Source organism: Labrus bergylta, chromosome 10 (assembly GCF_963930695.1).
Source record: "Labrus bergylta chromosome 10, fLabBer1.1, whole genome shotgun sequence".
NCBI lineage: Eukaryota > Metazoa > Chordata > Actinopteri > Labriformes > Labridae > Labrus > Labrus bergylta.
Genome location: NC_089204.1, coordinates 4,019,526 through 4,036,825, shown reverse-complemented (window position 1 = coordinate 4,036,825; position 17,300 = coordinate 4,019,526). Strand labels below are relative to the sequence as shown.

The 17,300-nt window shown below is 41.5% G+C and overlaps 1 protein-coding gene across 1 annotated transcript in view; it reads right to left on the bottom strand.

The window, feature by feature from the left end:
* The window catches only part of b3gat2 (beta-1,3-glucuronyltransferase 2 (glucuronosyltransferase S)), a 58,886-nt gene that overhangs the window by 6,462 nt on the left and 35,124 nt on the right, over positions 1-17,300 (bottom strand). The window contains exon 3 of the mRNA XM_020654323.3: positions 11,827-11,975. Coding sequence (XP_020509979.1) covers positions 11,827-11,975 — 149 coding nt within the window. The remainder of the gene's footprint in view (positions 1-11,826; positions 11,976-17,300) is intronic.

The window sequence follows — 17,300 nt, the reverse complement described above, 5'->3', positions numbered from 1 at the left end:
CATGGCAGCAGACGTCCCCGTGTCCTTTTCTTTACCCTGTCTTCTCTTCAAACTCCGCCTTCAGTCGATTAATCTAACTGCCCCTCTTTTCTCTGCACAGCTTCTCCTTTCCTCTCTATCTCCTCTTCCTCCTGTGCTATCATCTGTCTCCATCTGTTCCTGCCTCCCCCTCCTCTCTGGTCCTGTCACTGCTGTCTGTTGCCATTACTCTCCCGCTCTAACTACATTACAGATCCTGTCAGTCGTCTGCAAGATACTGACCCGGCCATCAGATGAGCACTTCTGCCCTCCATTGTGAAGGTCGGATTCAGGATCTGTGATCTGATCCTGATACCTTCCTCAAAGTGGAGGGAGCCTGGTGTACTTGTGTGTCACTCACTGCTGCCAGGAGGGAATCGATGCTAAATGATCTCAAATGTTCAGATCAACCACAGGCTTCATCGATGGTTCAATCTTTCAGACGCACACAGAGTAAAAGAAAAGGCCTCTGTTGATCGATACATAAGGAGCAGATGATGTCACTCTGACGATGATGTAATGACTATATAATATAATTAATTAAGATATTATGATGATGTAATAAAACAACACATAAACCATGTCTGGACAATCTTTGGTTGCAGGTGAAAAGTGGATGGTATATGAGCGTAGTTGGCGCTTTCACTTTGCTGTTCTAGGAGATGAAAAAAGTAATGCCAACCCCCAATATGCAAACTAAAATCTCTGCAACAATAAAGATCCCAATATGCAATGCACACAACCCTAGTGCGCTCCAAGAGTCAACCATTCATGACACAGTACCCAGGCTTTTTCAGACCCACCTCCAAATTCAAATCCTTTAAATCTCTTACAGACACATCTGTATGTGGTTCAACACACATTCATGACATGTGCAAAGCTACATATCAGACACTTCAAAGCCAAGGTGCTGAAGAAAGTCATGTCGCTCAATCATCTTCTGGGCCTCCATACATGAGTGGTGGTGACTGTGCCTGCAGAGAGCCCGTCCTCCGACTGGATTTTGATGTTTTGGGTGATGTGTCTGGGTGAGGAGCTGGTGTGTTTCCCCCAGCCAATGACAGCCCACAGGTGAGTTTCAAAGTAGATAAAATTCGACAACTGGACGCCAGTCAGACAGGCGAATATGGCGGACGCGGATGTCGCAGGAAAGAAGATCAAATAAAACCACAGTAAGGTGAAACGGCAAGCGGATACATCTCGTACCCAAACGAGTGTTAACCTTCGACTGGCTTTAGCCCCTGGAAGCAAAGTTAACTGATAAATGGACTTGATCTTGTATGATACTTTTCTAGTCTTCTGACTACTCAAAGTGCTTTTACACTGCAGGTCACACCTACACATTCACAGGTAGAGGCTGCTGAGTAAAGGACCTTCAGAAATAACTAATCCAATCCTCCTAGGCCGACGAAGCAGTGGGAGCAATTTGTGGTTAACTGTCTTGCCCAAGGGCGGCATCGGACATGTGGCTGCATGAGCTGGGGATTGAACCCCAAACCTTCCGGTTGAGAGACCACCAACTCTACTAACTGATGCCACAGCCGCCCCATAGTTGAGTCTGAGTTGGCCTGCTTTATGTCTAACAGGCAGGTGCTGGCGTGCTACAGCAGCTGTTCCATTACAAAAAGAATAATATTCTCAAGTAGCTTAGCTCAGTATAGATACAGAAAGTAAACTTACACGCTAACCCTGCAGTGAGCTTCAGGTGGCAATGAGCCCAGAGGGAGGGGCCCAGTTTGAATGTTTTGTTAACAAGCTGCAACTAACATTTCTACTGACTTTACATTTTTCTGACACAAAACAGGCTGTCTTTAACCTCACAGTAAACTTAAGCCCTCAGAAAATTCAGTCCATATTTTTTCCTTTTAAAGATTTGGACTATGTCCCAATTATTCACCAAAAACAAGTTTCCTCAAAAGGGTAGACCAGTGCATACTTTTACTTGTCCAGATGTGTTACCTTACTCCTACGTCATCATGTGTCTCTGTCGCCTCATTGCTTTAAGCCTTTCATAAATAACTGTGCAGGAGTAAGTGTATAATGGTTTAACTGCCTGAGTCTCGTCACAGTCTTAACACAACAGCGACTTTATGAGTGATGATGTCACCTCCAGCTGCTTGTGTTACTCAGAAATCCTTCTCCTTGTCTGCGTGGCGCTGCGTGCTGACTGATGATGTCACAGCCTGCTAATGGCCTGTATTAATATCAGTGGCAGGGTATACCTCCATTAGTGTAATGGGGCTGATAATGATGATGATAGTTTCAACACAGAGCTGTCAGCAGCGGCAGCTGTGAATGATGATCTAGCAGCTCTGGAAGTCTTTATCCTATTCCCTGCAGGAAACATTTACCCATAATCCACCAGGGACTGAGGGGGCAATGATTTGACCTGCACGTGTCCTGTGAAACAATAGTTTCACATTAGTTTATTCCTGATGAAGCCGCTGCTTGTCGTGGTGTCCTCTGTATATTAAAATAAAAAGCTAAAACTGTCTTTTCAATTTTCTTGATACTGCCGACTTTTTTATATTGTTTGCTCTTGAATTACTGCTTCTGTGACAAAGACGATAAATATGGTGTAAAAAAACATGATTCTATCCACAAACACAACCTGAGCATTGATTCTGCCTGTCACATAGAAGAACAAAAAATTAACCTACTACTAGAAACGTGTAACCTTTAGCATGTTTAATATTAATCACTGTGACTCTCTGTTGGGCTTTCTTGCAAAAACAACTGTCCAAAAAAGAATCATGAATAAAGAGTGAAGCTCTACTGTGTTTTTTCTGCGATGTGAAAAGGCTCATTGGTGACCTCTACACTGATACATACGTACTATAACTTCAATATGAGCGTGTGTATTTAACTCTGATGTGTACGTCCAAACACAGCAGATTTAGTGAGTGGACAGTTAAGTCACTTAGTCAAATGTAAGAAATGTAGTGAATGGCTTCAAAGCTTCATTTGAGGCTTGTAATGTACAGGAGGTTATTAAATCTGTTTTCAGTGCAAATTTCTTGTAAAATAGAAAAAATAATTCATGTGAAAGGCAGTGAGAGCAGCAAATATAAGACACTGATTTCAATTGTAGAGAAATCTGACAAGAGATGTTCAAAGGAGGACATTTTGAGGCTCACAGTTCTATAACTGTGAATGCTGTTTTGCACATTTACACGTCTTCCTCTCAGCACATACTTCAGTTTAGTAGACTATACATTTTATAAACTTCAGTTTAAGTTTTTTTTTTAATTTAGATGAACTTTAGTTGAGCCTGTATAAGTAATATTAAGTTTAATTTGTGGATATATATATTTCTTTCTTTCTATTTGTTAGGGCTTATTACCTGTGTATTTATTCGACATTTCATTTAGCAGACGCTTTTGTCCGAAGTGAAGAACATCAGAGAGTACAACACAGTACAAGAATAACACAAGCAAGGATCCAGAATGCAGGAAACAACATCAGTAAGTGCAAACAAACATCTTCAGACCCAGGTGCTGACAGGCAGCGCACAATTAAAGTTAATATATTGTATCTATCTGTCTGTCTGTAGACATTGGTCAGAAGTATTCATGTGTATTTACAGACTAATAAAAAATGTATTTCAATTTAGGTTTATTAAAAATAAAAATGTGGAAAGGTAAAGATTCCAACACCATCCATTTTGTTCTCTGGGACACATTAACAGACTGAAGCCATTTTTCATTCTGGTCAGACCATATATTCTGTTTTACACGACAGACTGTAACTTTGATTCTACAACTCTGAGGTTGATTTTGTGTTTCCTGTAGTGTCACATGTTTCTGTGCTAACATCCATGCAGGAGGATTTGTGAGAGACACTAAACTCACTCAGTCGCTCATTAAAATCACCTCCAGTCAAATGGAAATCAACAAGATCGTGTTCAGATAGGCAGTTAAATTACAATAAAGAACAATGCATATGAAACTGCTCAGGACCTCATCAGCAGCTCATTCACGACCCATCAGAGATGACGATCTGAAAGAGACGAGCAATGTCAGTAGGTTGCAAAAGCAGAGCATCGGTGCACATGGTGCTAAACACGAGATCCTTGATTTAAAAAAAAAAAAAAAAAACAGAGGCTCAAACAGTCTCCTTTTGAAATGCTTTTATTATCGACATGCATTCATTTTATACAAAATAGTATAAAACCAAACAAGAAGACGTTAACAGTGCACCAGTTAACTGTGGACGACTTCAGATTAGAACAAGACTATCATTTAAAATCTTATTAACATGTTTTATGTGGCCAAATATTGTGCATCATTCAACTATGTCTTTGTAACATTTCTCTAAAGCCTAAAAATAGATTCAAAGATTGTAAGTTCACCAAAACTGCATTTGTATTAACCTGTGGGAAACAATACCTCAGTCAGTAAACATGCATTGTATTGACCAGAGGATGTCCAGCCACATACATGACATGACATGGGAAAGCTAACTACGGTGCTTTCTGTGCAGGCTTTGTGGGAGAAACCTGACTCAGTCGATCACCTCCAGTCAAATGGAAATCAACGTGCTAGTGTTTGGATAGGGAGTAAGTCCGCCACTTACAATGACAAAAGGTTCAGATGCATCTTCTCAGGACGTAGACATCACCACGGTTAAGAACCGTCTGAGTTTACAATGCGACTGTGACGAGGGTAGCTATCACCCACAAATTCTCAGCTTCATTGACACCAGTTTACATAAAACAAACACAACACCAACAATGGTCTGTTGTGTACGACCTTTTAGTCAAAAAACACTCTTCTATAGAATTGAACACACCGAATAAATAAGAACAAAAAGAATGAAAACAGAAGTCGCATCAAATCAAAGGGAGTCCTCCTTGGTGGGATCAGGAGCCTGGGTCCCAAGACTGCTGCTGCTCATGGCAACACTGTTGCTGGCCATGGCTGATTATCAAAGAGAGAGAGAGAGAGAAATCAGTTATCATATGTGTCAGTTAAACCATGGATTACTTAAAAATAATAAAAATAATAAAATAAAATAAAAAATAATAAAGTTTCTAAGAAAAGTCTGTGGCAGAATTATGATCTTTTTCTGAAGTTGTTCTTTTGTAATTGCACAAAACGTCTGGTGTTTGTAGGAATGGTTGCAAGTGAAAATACAAAAAGGCACATTTCACTTGGACTCAATCCAGAGTTTCTCCTGCCCGCCCCCTAAATGTTTTGCAGAAAGTCAGAGTGAGCCGATGTGAGAACGCAGCAAGGTATGATCATGATAAAAAAAAACAAGCACACCCAGGAAGAATCTCTCGCTGTGAGGTACATATGTTAACAGCCAGGTCAGGAGAAATTCTCCAGGAGTATTCAGGAGTGCATGAAAACAGCACATGTTTAATTTATGTCTGTATCTAAAAGCTGACCCAAACCAACTGCCTTTTGAGGGATTCATGAAGTTGTTCAATAGACTTGGCGTAATACTGCAGGAGGAGAACAAACACTCAGGTCAATTCATTATATTTTGTTTAGACGTTTAAAATAAGAACAAATCCCAGATGAGATTTTTTAAAATGTCATAATATTATTTAAAAATGCTTAAGAAGACATTTCTTCCTAAGAGCAGTCGGTAGACCTTTTGAAACCTGAGCCTAAGACATTTAAAGTAAAGACTTTGCTGAAGAATATATAAAAAGGTTTCAGCAAACAGAAATCCCCATCACTTTACGTACCGTTACTAGCCTCGAGCATGTCATACTCTAAGTTAGCCTCTATCAGCTGTCTCTCCATCACACGGCTCTCCTCGATCAGCTTCACCACCACCTCCATGACCTTGGTAGCTTCGGCGAGGGTCTGTTCTCTCAGTTCTTCACGAAACATGCCGGTGTCATGGCACATGTACTGTAACACAGACAGAGAGTAATTCATCAGAAACTAAGTAATCATTTAAATGTAAAACAAAAGCAGTAAGTCAGGAGTTTTAAAAAGGGGTTAGAATAAACAAATCACTTACACACATTAGGCCTAAAGAACTCCTCACTTGTACAGCCAGATGATTGTCTATAGGTGGGAGGTTTGTTGGACAGTTTTCGGCCGTAAACTGTGAGAGAAAGGCAAAATTAATGATGGCAGCCAGAGAAACATCAAGCAGCTAGAAGAACATGTACAGGCAGGATGTAAAGCTTGATACGCTTGATAGTAAGCAGCCTTAATGTCCAGATAAATTAAGAACAGTAGACAGTAAGCATCTGATTGGCCATGGACGAAAAAGCCCCTAAAAACACAAACACACAACGGGCTTAACGAAAACTAGAGACTTTAGTAACTGTTTGAATTACACAAAATTTCACTGCAAGACTTTTTTCGTATTTCTGAACTTTTTTGTAGTGCTGCAAAACTTCCACAGCTCTAGAAAAGAGAAAAACTTACCGTACTCATTGTAGACGAGGTTGAAACGGGTTTAGCTGCAGCTGTTCAAACTTAAGAGCGGGGTCTTCAGTTCAGTCAGTGTCCTCTGGTGGAGTGGTGGATGGAAATGACAATCACAGGGTTTTTGTGGTTGATAGGTGGGTGTGGCCAGACAAAGAAGCGGGAAAATGTGGCCAATCATCAACATCAAAAGATGTGTATTTAATCATATTTAAAATCTGCTGTTGCATCACAGTCTGCTTGTTTTTATTTCAGAGGGAAACGAGAGTAATTGATTATCTGGTGAATAAAATGTAAAAATAAAACAGTCTGGAGGGAAGCTGTTTTGTAATTGGCTAAATACAAGGAAGTTAGAAAAGATGGGAGGAATGTGGTTCAGTAATTCAGGTCAGCGTTTTTATAATGTTTGTCTATATACCTTAATCTCTCTTTTTGAGAGTAATGCATTCTTTTAAATGTCAGAAATTATGACAGCATTATGAAATCTAGAAAGTGATCTGTTAGGTTACAAGCCACCGCAAATAGTAGTAGCATTAAAGTAGTCTCAACTCTGCCTGTGACTTTTCGCCTTCAATATGAACACAGTGGAGGCGTAATGGAGGGCCGACGTGATCCCCCCGCTGTACCGTCCTCAGAGGTAGTAACAGTGCTGCTGTTACAGGGGCGAGACGGGATCAGATGGTCCATCGGTGGAGCACAGCGCTGTGTGTGTATGTCTGACTGTGTGTGTATGTGGAGCTACTGCTGTGTCGTGCTTCTGCAACGCCAAAACGCAATGTGAATTCACAGACTGGGACCCCACCAGGGCCGGACTGGGAGAATCATTTAGTCCCACTAGATGTGTGTTCGGTCTGTCCCCGCTCCGTTACAGCAGTGGAGCGATCTGTTTTCACTTTATTCAATGTGTGTGCTTCCACTGCAGATGGAAAATACAGCAATATCGTACTGCAGCTTTAAAATGATCGTATTTTTCTTCAAACTATCGTACATATTTTAAAAAAAACAACACAGTTCTAAATACCGCACTTAATGGCAAAACTATGCCCTGCACACAACATTCATTTAAATAAACAAACATAGAAAAACTTTTAAGTGTGGGATGAATTGTTTGCAAACAGCTTCACCTCCAGCCGCTGTGTAGCGGAGTTAGTAGCATAGCATCTTAAGTTGTTGTAACGTGTGTTTTTCTTCAGTCTGTATGACAAAACGAACCACAGGCGTTAGCAGGGCATCAGGTGATGATGTGATTGGCAGTTAGAGCCTGGCAGCAGAGCGACAGGCATGCCGGTTAGGTGCTGAATGGTGCGTATGTGATGGCTGTCCCAGTCATGCTGATGTGATTGGACATTGAAATTGCCAAATTATCGTACATTTGGCCTTTTCTGCAATTATTGATCGTACATCGTACAGAGGGCAAAATGATGGTACAAATACAATAGTTATGGTACATCTGGCAACACTGTTCCACTGGCTCCGCTGCATCTGAGCTTCATCCCAGCTCAGGCAGTCCGGAACCCTCCGTAGCGGATACGCAAGACTTCTATTTTGCCAAATGTGGGAGCACGGCGCATCAATTTAGCACAGAAAAGATCGAGCGGGACGGGAAGTCAGTCACTGAAACAACATTAAAACATATCTGATGGAAGTTCTGGGTAACTGTGTTCTAGTTCTACATTTCACATCCAGTTAAAACAGTCACCACATCAGTATGACACACATTTTATAACACACAAGTTTGATTAGCTTGTGTTATTTTTCACTTGTTGAAATACGCTGCCTTCAATGTTATATGATCGCTTTGTTACACTCATTGCTATTATTATTCCTTCACAGAGAGACATGCTCACTGTGTAGCCTATGGGGGCCATTTTGATACACTGTTATTAGCCCGGCTGCTAAGCTAGCCATGCTTGGTATGTGTAGACTCACCTTGTATCTGACTGGCTTATTTTGAAACATTTCAGTGAGTCTGTGGCAAAGGCCTTTCTCTTTCTTATTCTCGCCCTCTCTGCTCAACCTTTCCTTTCCTCACCTGCTGCTGGAGATAGTGTTGTCAGTGTCAGTTGAGAAGCAGCAGTCCGTTGCGAGAGACATTATGACATCATTTTTTTTGTGGACAGTGTCCAGGACTCTACATCAATTCTCTAAGCACAATAAACAAACTGTGAGAGTCGCATTCGCATATAATAATGCGTGAATTCAGAGATGTCTATTCACTCATTCATGGTGTTGACAGTGAGTGCTCACAGCAGGTCACATAGACCCATCACAGAACCATTATGAATAGACAAAGACGTAATGAAGGCTGAGCTTAGTTAGTTTGTAACGCAGTATGTAAAGGTCTATTGATGCATGTAAATACTGCGGTACTATCTGTATGAAATAAAAACAAAAGAGAGAAAATGAAATTGCCTCCAAAGAGATGGAGATATCTTTTTCATCTTCACCTTTAAAACAGACTTCCACTTAAGTCAGCAATTACAAACAATTATTCATGCCCTCCTTATGATCCACAAAAATCAATGTTAAGTTATTATTGAGTTTTTATTAGGGCTGGGCAACGATTAAAAGTTTTAATCGCGTTAATCGCATGAGTTCCTGTGATTAATCACGATTAATCGCATTGTTATACGCAAAATCCAATAATGAATTCAAAAGTAGTGTATAGCACACTTTTATTGTAAATGTACTTCTCAACTTAAACAATGTAATCAAAGCAAATAAATACAAAACTAAAGCTTATTGCATTGGTTGCAGTGTGGACGCAGAGTGGTGTGGGTCTCCTCTCTGACTGCAGCTGGGTCTGCTGCTCGAGCCTACACTGACAGCCTGTGAGTGCTTTTGGAAGGGGGAGGGGCTCACGGCAGCACCTGCTGCTCCTTGAGGACAGTCACTGCAGAGCAATACGTGCTTTCACGTCAATTTCTTACACCAAAAAAGTCGCTAGATTGGTCGCTAGTAGCTGTTGACAAAAAAAGTTGCCAAGGGAGTTTGGAAAGTCGCCAGATTTAGCGAGAAAGTCGCCAAGTTGGCAACACTGTTTCCTCTTTCCTGTGAGCGCCGCAGCAGACATGCGCAGCAGTAAGCAACCTATTAGACTCGCTCACGATGGAATTTTACAAAATAAAAGCCAGTGAGCAACAGACTTTTATAATAATAAAATAAATAATAATTTTTTTTATGCAAGATAAAATAATTGTCGGCGATAATTAATTAATGAGTTAATGCGAAAATAACGCATTAACGTGCCCAGCCCTATAGTTTTTATGTTGTTCTACATCGTGATGTGTTAGCTGGACACAAAGTAGTTTTTATTTCTTTCTTCTTTTTTTTTCATTTCATTCATTTTAATTGTAGGGCTTTTCGTGCCTTTATTGTAGCAATAGAACAATGGAAAGAGTCGGGAATCAGGCAAAGAGAGAGGGGAATGACGTGCGGGAAAGGAGCCACAGGTCGGTTTCAAACCTGGGCCGCCCGCTTAGAGGACTATGGCCTCTATACATGGGGCGAGCGCACCAACCACAGCACCACCCTATTGCCCCATAGTTTTTATTTCTTAAGCTAACCAAGCAAACCCATTCACGTTAACCATGCGTTAAAGTACAGCAACAGAGCTTGAAACATTTGTTAAAGGGTAAATTAAAAGAAACAGACAACCTTGTATGTTTATATGACATGCTAAGGGAGTTAGCCTGGGGCGGTTGTGGCTCAGTTGGTAGAGTCAGTTGTCTCTCAACCGGAAGGTTGGCAGTTTGATCCCCAGCTCATGCAGCTAGATGTCTGATGTGTCCTTGGACAAGACACTTGACCCCAAATTGCTCCCGCTGCCTCATCGGCATGAATGTGTATAAATGGGATTAGTTACCTCTGATGGACACTTTACATAGCAGCCTCTCGGTGAGGAGGACTAGAAAAGCGCTATTCAAGCTCATGTCCGTTTGCCATTTATTACAAATGCATTTGAAAGTAAACATACAGCAGTAACAACGCTTTAATTCCCAATTTCACTTGAAGTATACGTGTGCTATTGTTCTCAAAAAATGATGATGAAAAGATCAACAAGGGCCACTGACTGCTGATTGGCCAGGGTGAAATACTCCCTTGTTACCAATGGCGTGATTTCATACTTAACTATGCCATGAATAAAATGACGTTTCAGTCTGGTTAGTGGGCCATAATGGACTAACAAAGCCAGCCAACAAAATCAAACCGGCAGCCTTGTTGAAAGTTTGAAACAGCTGGGGAACTTTTAGCTCACATTGTCTCTTTAATAGACAAAAATCCATTTCACACAGAGGGTCCTTTAAGGCGGCTCTGTGATGGTTGTCAAGAGGATGAGTGGCTTCATAAAACCAAGTGCCAACAGGGGCTGTGGTGATTTGAGATGAGCTGCATCGATCTTCGCTGTCTAAGCACACAAGTAGAATTGATAGCCCCATAACGCCATTTCTGTCCAATATGAGCTGTGTGTGTCTAAGTTTAGCCTGAGCCACCAGCTTCAAGCATGAGTCATGCTGTCAACAGAGGGGATAGATCCCCCATGGTTAGTTACTGCTGTGATGGCAGCCATTATTATGACTGCACCACACACACACACACACATACACACACACAAACACACACAAACACGTAACAGAAGTAAACCCATAAATGTGTCTTTTATTAAACCCAAGTCCCTGCCAGCCACCTGCGATCTGCAGGTCAGTGCAGTCTGATGGCACACTTATAAAATAACTTATAAATCCTGCTGCCATAAACAAACAGCCCACACTTCCAGGAGTGACACATTTGAAAAATCACTTTCATTTTATTCAGAATAAACTCCAACAACCTGGTCTCACAGCAGTCTTTTGAAATAGTAGCAAAATTACAAATTTGAATGCACGGGCATGAGTTTCCCTTTTTGTTTTTGTCAGTCAATTTGAGTATTTTTCACACTCCAACATGAAAGGGATAGTTCAGTACGTTTTAAATAGGGTTGTGCAGGTGGAGGAACATGTATATGGTATGTGGAAGTATAGCTTAAGCTAGCGGAAAAGTAAAGCGCTGAGTTTTTTTAAATAGAGTGCATGTATCCTGATATATTTTTTTTTGCTTTAGTGTTTTTCTAAAATGAGCTGAATTATGTGGCGCGAACAGTCTTGTCAGTATAGCCGTGTAGATTACTTGCAGGCACTCTCTAGTTTCACCTTCAAGGGACAACTTCAGCTCTATTTCCAGGCTTCATTATCAGCTCGTGAGGTAAAAGAAACACCTGAGGACCATCAGTCATAGCTTGACTAGCCTGGTGAACTCTGAGAATAAACTATTGAACTCTGAATGATGAACGTTGATGAACTTTGAAAAATAATTAGCTATGTACACCTTTGTGTTTGTAAGTTTGTAAAGTTGTAAACACATTTCTGTTACTGACCCGGGTGCAGTTGTTGGCTTTGGGCTCCAGCTCCGTCACCTTTGTGATCTGCTTCAGGAAGTCGGACTCCTGCATCCCTGGCTGGGAGCCGCGTCGCTTAAACTGCGCCCGAGGGTTCGCCAGGATCACCTGAAGGTTCACTGCAAATCCTGATGGAGAGAAGAAGGAGGAGATGGAGGAGGAAGAATGGGGACAAAGGCAAAGACAGGGTGAGAAGGTCGGCCATGGATTAAAAAACACATCATCAGACGATTATAACCACAGCAGAAAATGATAGAGTGCATTAGTGGATCTAATGACTGTGATTCGGCTGATATGGAATTCATTTAGCCCGCCATTCTCCTGTGATAATTGTGCTTCAGATGAGAAGGAAGGCACGAGAAAGTCAGAGGGAAGTCAAAATACTCATGATGCAGCAGAGGTGGAGATTAATGACTGCTGCGACCAGATTTAATCAGCCTGATTAGAAAAACTGTAACAGTGGGAGAAAATGTGACACGATAAGATATGAGCTGTCTCGCAAGCAGGAATGGGAATGAGGGTTTGAAAAAGGGTCTGACTCCAAGATAAGTGTTAAAAATGTTTTTCCATAACTCAAAATAATCCATGAGTTCACTTGTATAAACTAAGGACAAAAATCTAAATAGAAAGGCTTTGAATCCCGAACTTAAACCTAGAAAAATCTACAGTATAAATGGTCCATTAGTCCCAGATTTGGTGTTCTTCTTATCGTAATGTCATTTATTACAATGCTTATGCTTGTCTTCAGAATCTGTACTACTTAAACGCACAGTTTGTACATTCCGCCACCAGGGGGCTCTCATTCAAAACAATACCAAAAAACAACATCGAGACTGGCGGGGAATCCTCTTAGTCTCTGTTTATCCCCCATCTCGATGAAGACGAACTTTGAGTTGACCGTAGTCAAGACGACGGGCGACATATGTACAATGTATCAGAGTATAATTTACATGACGTTTGTATCATACAGCAACAGTACAGCAGCATTCAGTAACAGTTCCCGTTTCTTCTTTGGTGGCCTCCATGAAAATGTCTTTCATGGCGGGCAGCCTGTGTTGCAGGTGATCAACATACTTTTTTTTTTACTCTTGTCTTCTTATTTATATCAAATGTGTTGTGACCAACTTTAATCTGCTCAATTCATCCACGCGCGCACATTGTGCATTTACAAGAGGGATATGGACAGTGGACCTTATCGCTCACTCTCTCTCTCTCCCTCTCTGCTGATGTGATTCTGCACTCTTGGTTTTATCTTATCTGTCCGCAGGAGTCGAGAGGGACATTTTTTTTTCAAACAGCAGTTTTGTTTTGTTGCACGGAGCCGTATGGTCCTCGCCCGCATCTGCACTCTCTCGTGCGCTCTCTCTCTCTCCCCCGCATAAATTTTATGAATATATGAAAAATTCAATAAAAAACAGGTCGGGAATATACTTTGGCGGCCAGAAATATCCTTAGGCCCAGGTATGGTCTATGTGTGGGAATCACTGGGTTAACTGTGTGTTATTTAAATGTGAGTGGTGAACACGTCCTTCACACATCTGATGTGTTGTCTGAGCCAGAGGCCAAGGTCTGAAGGTGACACACGATGAGTCTCTTCTACATGTTTCTGCCTCCTTCTCTATCCAACCCATTTGGTCACATGCTCACATTCAGCCCACAATGTTTAACATCTTCATATATTGTTTTAGTAAGCAAGCATTTTCTATCTAATTAACTATATACCAGCTATGGCCGATGGGAAAACTAATACATTTGGGGCTGTTTCTCATACAGTAATGACAAAACATTTAGTGCAAATGATACTAATAAAAAATTAAGTTTTTACTTTTATCAGCAATGGAAAACTTGAAAGTCAAACCCAATCTTTCACATACTTCTATCTAACATTTCATTCTACATCAAAGTGATGGACCTCTGACCGTCAGGCCAACAATGCCTGGAGCTGCACTGCATGGCTACAAGGCTTTGTACACGGACCAGTCTGTGGTTCTTGATGCTTTGAAATCCTGCTTACATTTAATGCCGAACAAGAACTTGTATTTTAACATTTTGAATGTCCTAATCCTACAGTAAAAAATCTCAGCTTGGCTGATCAGAGAAAATTGTCTGTTCTCTTTACTGTTTGTCTTCCCGTGAGGTGTTTCCCTTTAAGACCCCTCCCTGTAGCCTCAGGACCCCCACTGTGCTGAAAACCAATCCCATCAGCACATTCTCTCCGCTTCATTCTGCCTGCTGAGTTACTCTGTGAACCCCTCTGCTCAATCAGCAGACCTTCTCTTTACGGCGGCCCTGAGAAATCAATGCACTGCAAATCCAGGAAATAAAAAAGCAAACAGACAAAACAAGCACATTAGGAAAAGGTCCATCCGACAAAACCTACGCAGCGTTTAGAGGTTTAGAGGCATGAAAATTCAACACAACCACAAACACACAACACTGCTGTATACACACAAACCAACAACAGAAGTGTGTATGAACTCTTAACTCTGCTGCACACGAGTGTTGTCACTGTATACACACTTTTAATTTTACATTGTGGTTCTCTTACTTCTGCTGTCGCTGTCTGCTTACACCCTGAAAGTGATTACTGTATGCACCCTGCAGGAGCTTGCAGAGCACGATAATATACGTTATTTTTGTCTGTAGCGATTGTGTTGATGACAAATATTAACCTTCACTATTTTACCACCAATGTGACAGAAAGCCTGCAGCCTGCATAATAATCATGACCCCAAACGTCCCATGGTGTAAGTACAACAGGCCACGTTTTGTTATGATAATGAGATATTGTATTCGGCTCTACTGTTCAAAGTGCAACACAGGAAATGTTTCTCAACTCAAATGCTTAAAAATATCTCACCAGAGGGAAAATCAGGAAACTATTCACACTGAAGGAAAAGCTTTTAATGTGTACGTGGTCTGATTTTCATAATAGGCTACAGTCCGCCTTAAATGACTGCCTGAATGTTGAACAGTTCAGGGTGAAACATTTCTTCAACAGTTTTTCTTGTACTATACATTGTATGACACATAAATAAAAGGCTTTCTATTCTACTTAAACAAATCGTATTTCTAAAAATTTCAAAGTTTTATAAATGTTTCCTTTGCATCTTCATGCTCCTGCAGAAGAGCACTGCAGAGTGCATGAGGGGATACAGCACAGAAAGGACAAAAAGAAGGTAACAAAAGAAAGACTGACAAGGGCGCTGGTGACGCAGTGGTTAGTGCGCGCGCCCTGTGTACGGAGGCTGTAGACTTCCAAGCGGGAAGTTTGAAAAGTTCAAAAGTTTGAATCCGGCCTGTGGTCACTCGCCGCTCTCTCTCCCTGATTTCCGACTCTATCCACTGTCCTATCTCTCAATTAAAGGCACAAAATGTGGTGATTGGACATTTTGTGTATTTTTCCTTGTCTGCTTTTGGTTTGGTGCTTGTGTGTTTTTCTTTCAGAGGCTGGGCGTGGCTTATTGGCTGCTGGAGCTCTCTGCAATCACTCACCTGTTCGTCATCTGTAATCACCGGCTGCAACATTTATACCCTGGTTCACCTCCCCCAAGCTGCCAGATTATTTCCGCCTACTCCGTGGTAGATCGGCTTTTCAGTATCAGTAGACTTTTTTTTGTGCTTTGGCTACCTGTCACTAATTATTCCCTTGTCTTCTTTTTCCCCCAGTGCCTCCAACCGACGAGCTCCAGCGCCTCACCACCCAGCCTCTCATTCAAGCCTCACCAGCCTTCACCAGCCTCACTTCAATAAATACCCCTTTTACCCACCACCCTGTTTTCCGGTATTGCTTTTGGGTCCACTTAAAACCATTTTAAGGTCGTAACACAAAAAGCCCCCCAAAAAAAGAAATAATGACAGAGCTGCCATGACAGACACAACATTGTTTATCGTTGCCATGGAAACATGATTTTATATGTCTAAGGCTGCTGCTACTGAAAGCTGCCATACTGTTGCTGTATGTGCTGCTGTGATAAAAACGTCATGTAAACTATTCTTGGATACATTGGCTCGTCTGGAAAAACAGCCACAGTCACAATTTGTGTTTTTACTGGATCGCTTTTGCAAGAGAAACACAAAATAACACAATACTCAATATCATTGATCAGAACTCATACCGATTGTCTTTGTGACAGTGGACAGAGTTGGAAACAGGGATGAGAGAGCGAGGAATGGCATACAGGTTGGAGATGAAGTTGGGCCGCACACTTGGAGGATGAAAGCTTTGTACATGGGCCGTGCAACATACCGGCTAGGCTGTGCAGCGGCCCAAATGTTCCTTTTCATTTTCAACTTTTGCAACGTTTAATATGAAAATGTGTGGCCGGCCTCAGAGAGGCAGCTTCAACTTATAATATAATTCAAACACATTAATTAGAAGGGCTGTAATCAGGACTATGACAGACAGCTCTGATTCACTTTACATCTACAAATGAGAATAAACTAGTAAAATCTAAACACTATGGTGTAAATGAATTAAATGTTATTTGCTTTAAATGGACCTTTACATTAGTAGGGTGCTTAGTTGACCCATCAAGTTGGCACAATGAATGTGTAGACGCAGCCTCTCTCTGAGGGATGTAGAAGTTTCCCGTCTAGAGAGTGCCAGGAGGAGATTTTCAGAAATTGCTGCAAACCTCGGCGCACAAGGTCTCTGCATAATTACTGATTATATATTTATGCAGATTGTTTAGTGGGTGGCACTCCTTTGCAATCAGCGCATTAGTTTGGGAATTCAACCCGAGTAATTCATTGTCCTCATTTCCTCTCTGTTCCCGCTCCTCCTGCCTGAACAGGATTGTCTCTGGGCTACACCTCTCTGGAGGAGCCGACACAGACGGCACAGACGAGTCCTCTGAGTAATGTGAGTGTCAGCTCGGGTCACACTGAGAGAAACCGTGGACATAAATATGGCTTTGGCTTATCTTGCCCCTTTAAAGTCTTAAGGTCGCTGCATTTAAGTCAGCCATCACAAACACACCAGGGTGAGACTGAGTGACTTTTAAAAGACTCGTACAGAGCCAGCGCTTATTGATAGGTCACACTTTGTACTGAAGGCCACTCTGTTTTAATTTGGCACTCATTCTACTGACAGGCACAACATTGATTTTGTTTGTGGTTGCTGAAACCAAAAGACAGCTAGTGTGCACAATCCTGCCTCCATGTAACTAAAAACTAGCGACCAGGTCGAAACCCAAGCATGTTACCTAATCCCAGATTTAAGGGTCACCACGGTTACCTCTTTCAACTTCATTTGAAACTCTTTGTTTCTTCTGTCTTTCCCAAGCTAACTGAAAGAAAGTCATGTAAACAGTTGTCATGAGCTGGCAGATTCTTTTGAAGAAAACAAATCTATAGAATCTCAACTCTCTATTAACAGATTCTACAAAAATGTAGATTTTGGGGTCTGGATTTCCAGCATGGGAAGTGTTCTGGGTTTGGTAACTTGACCG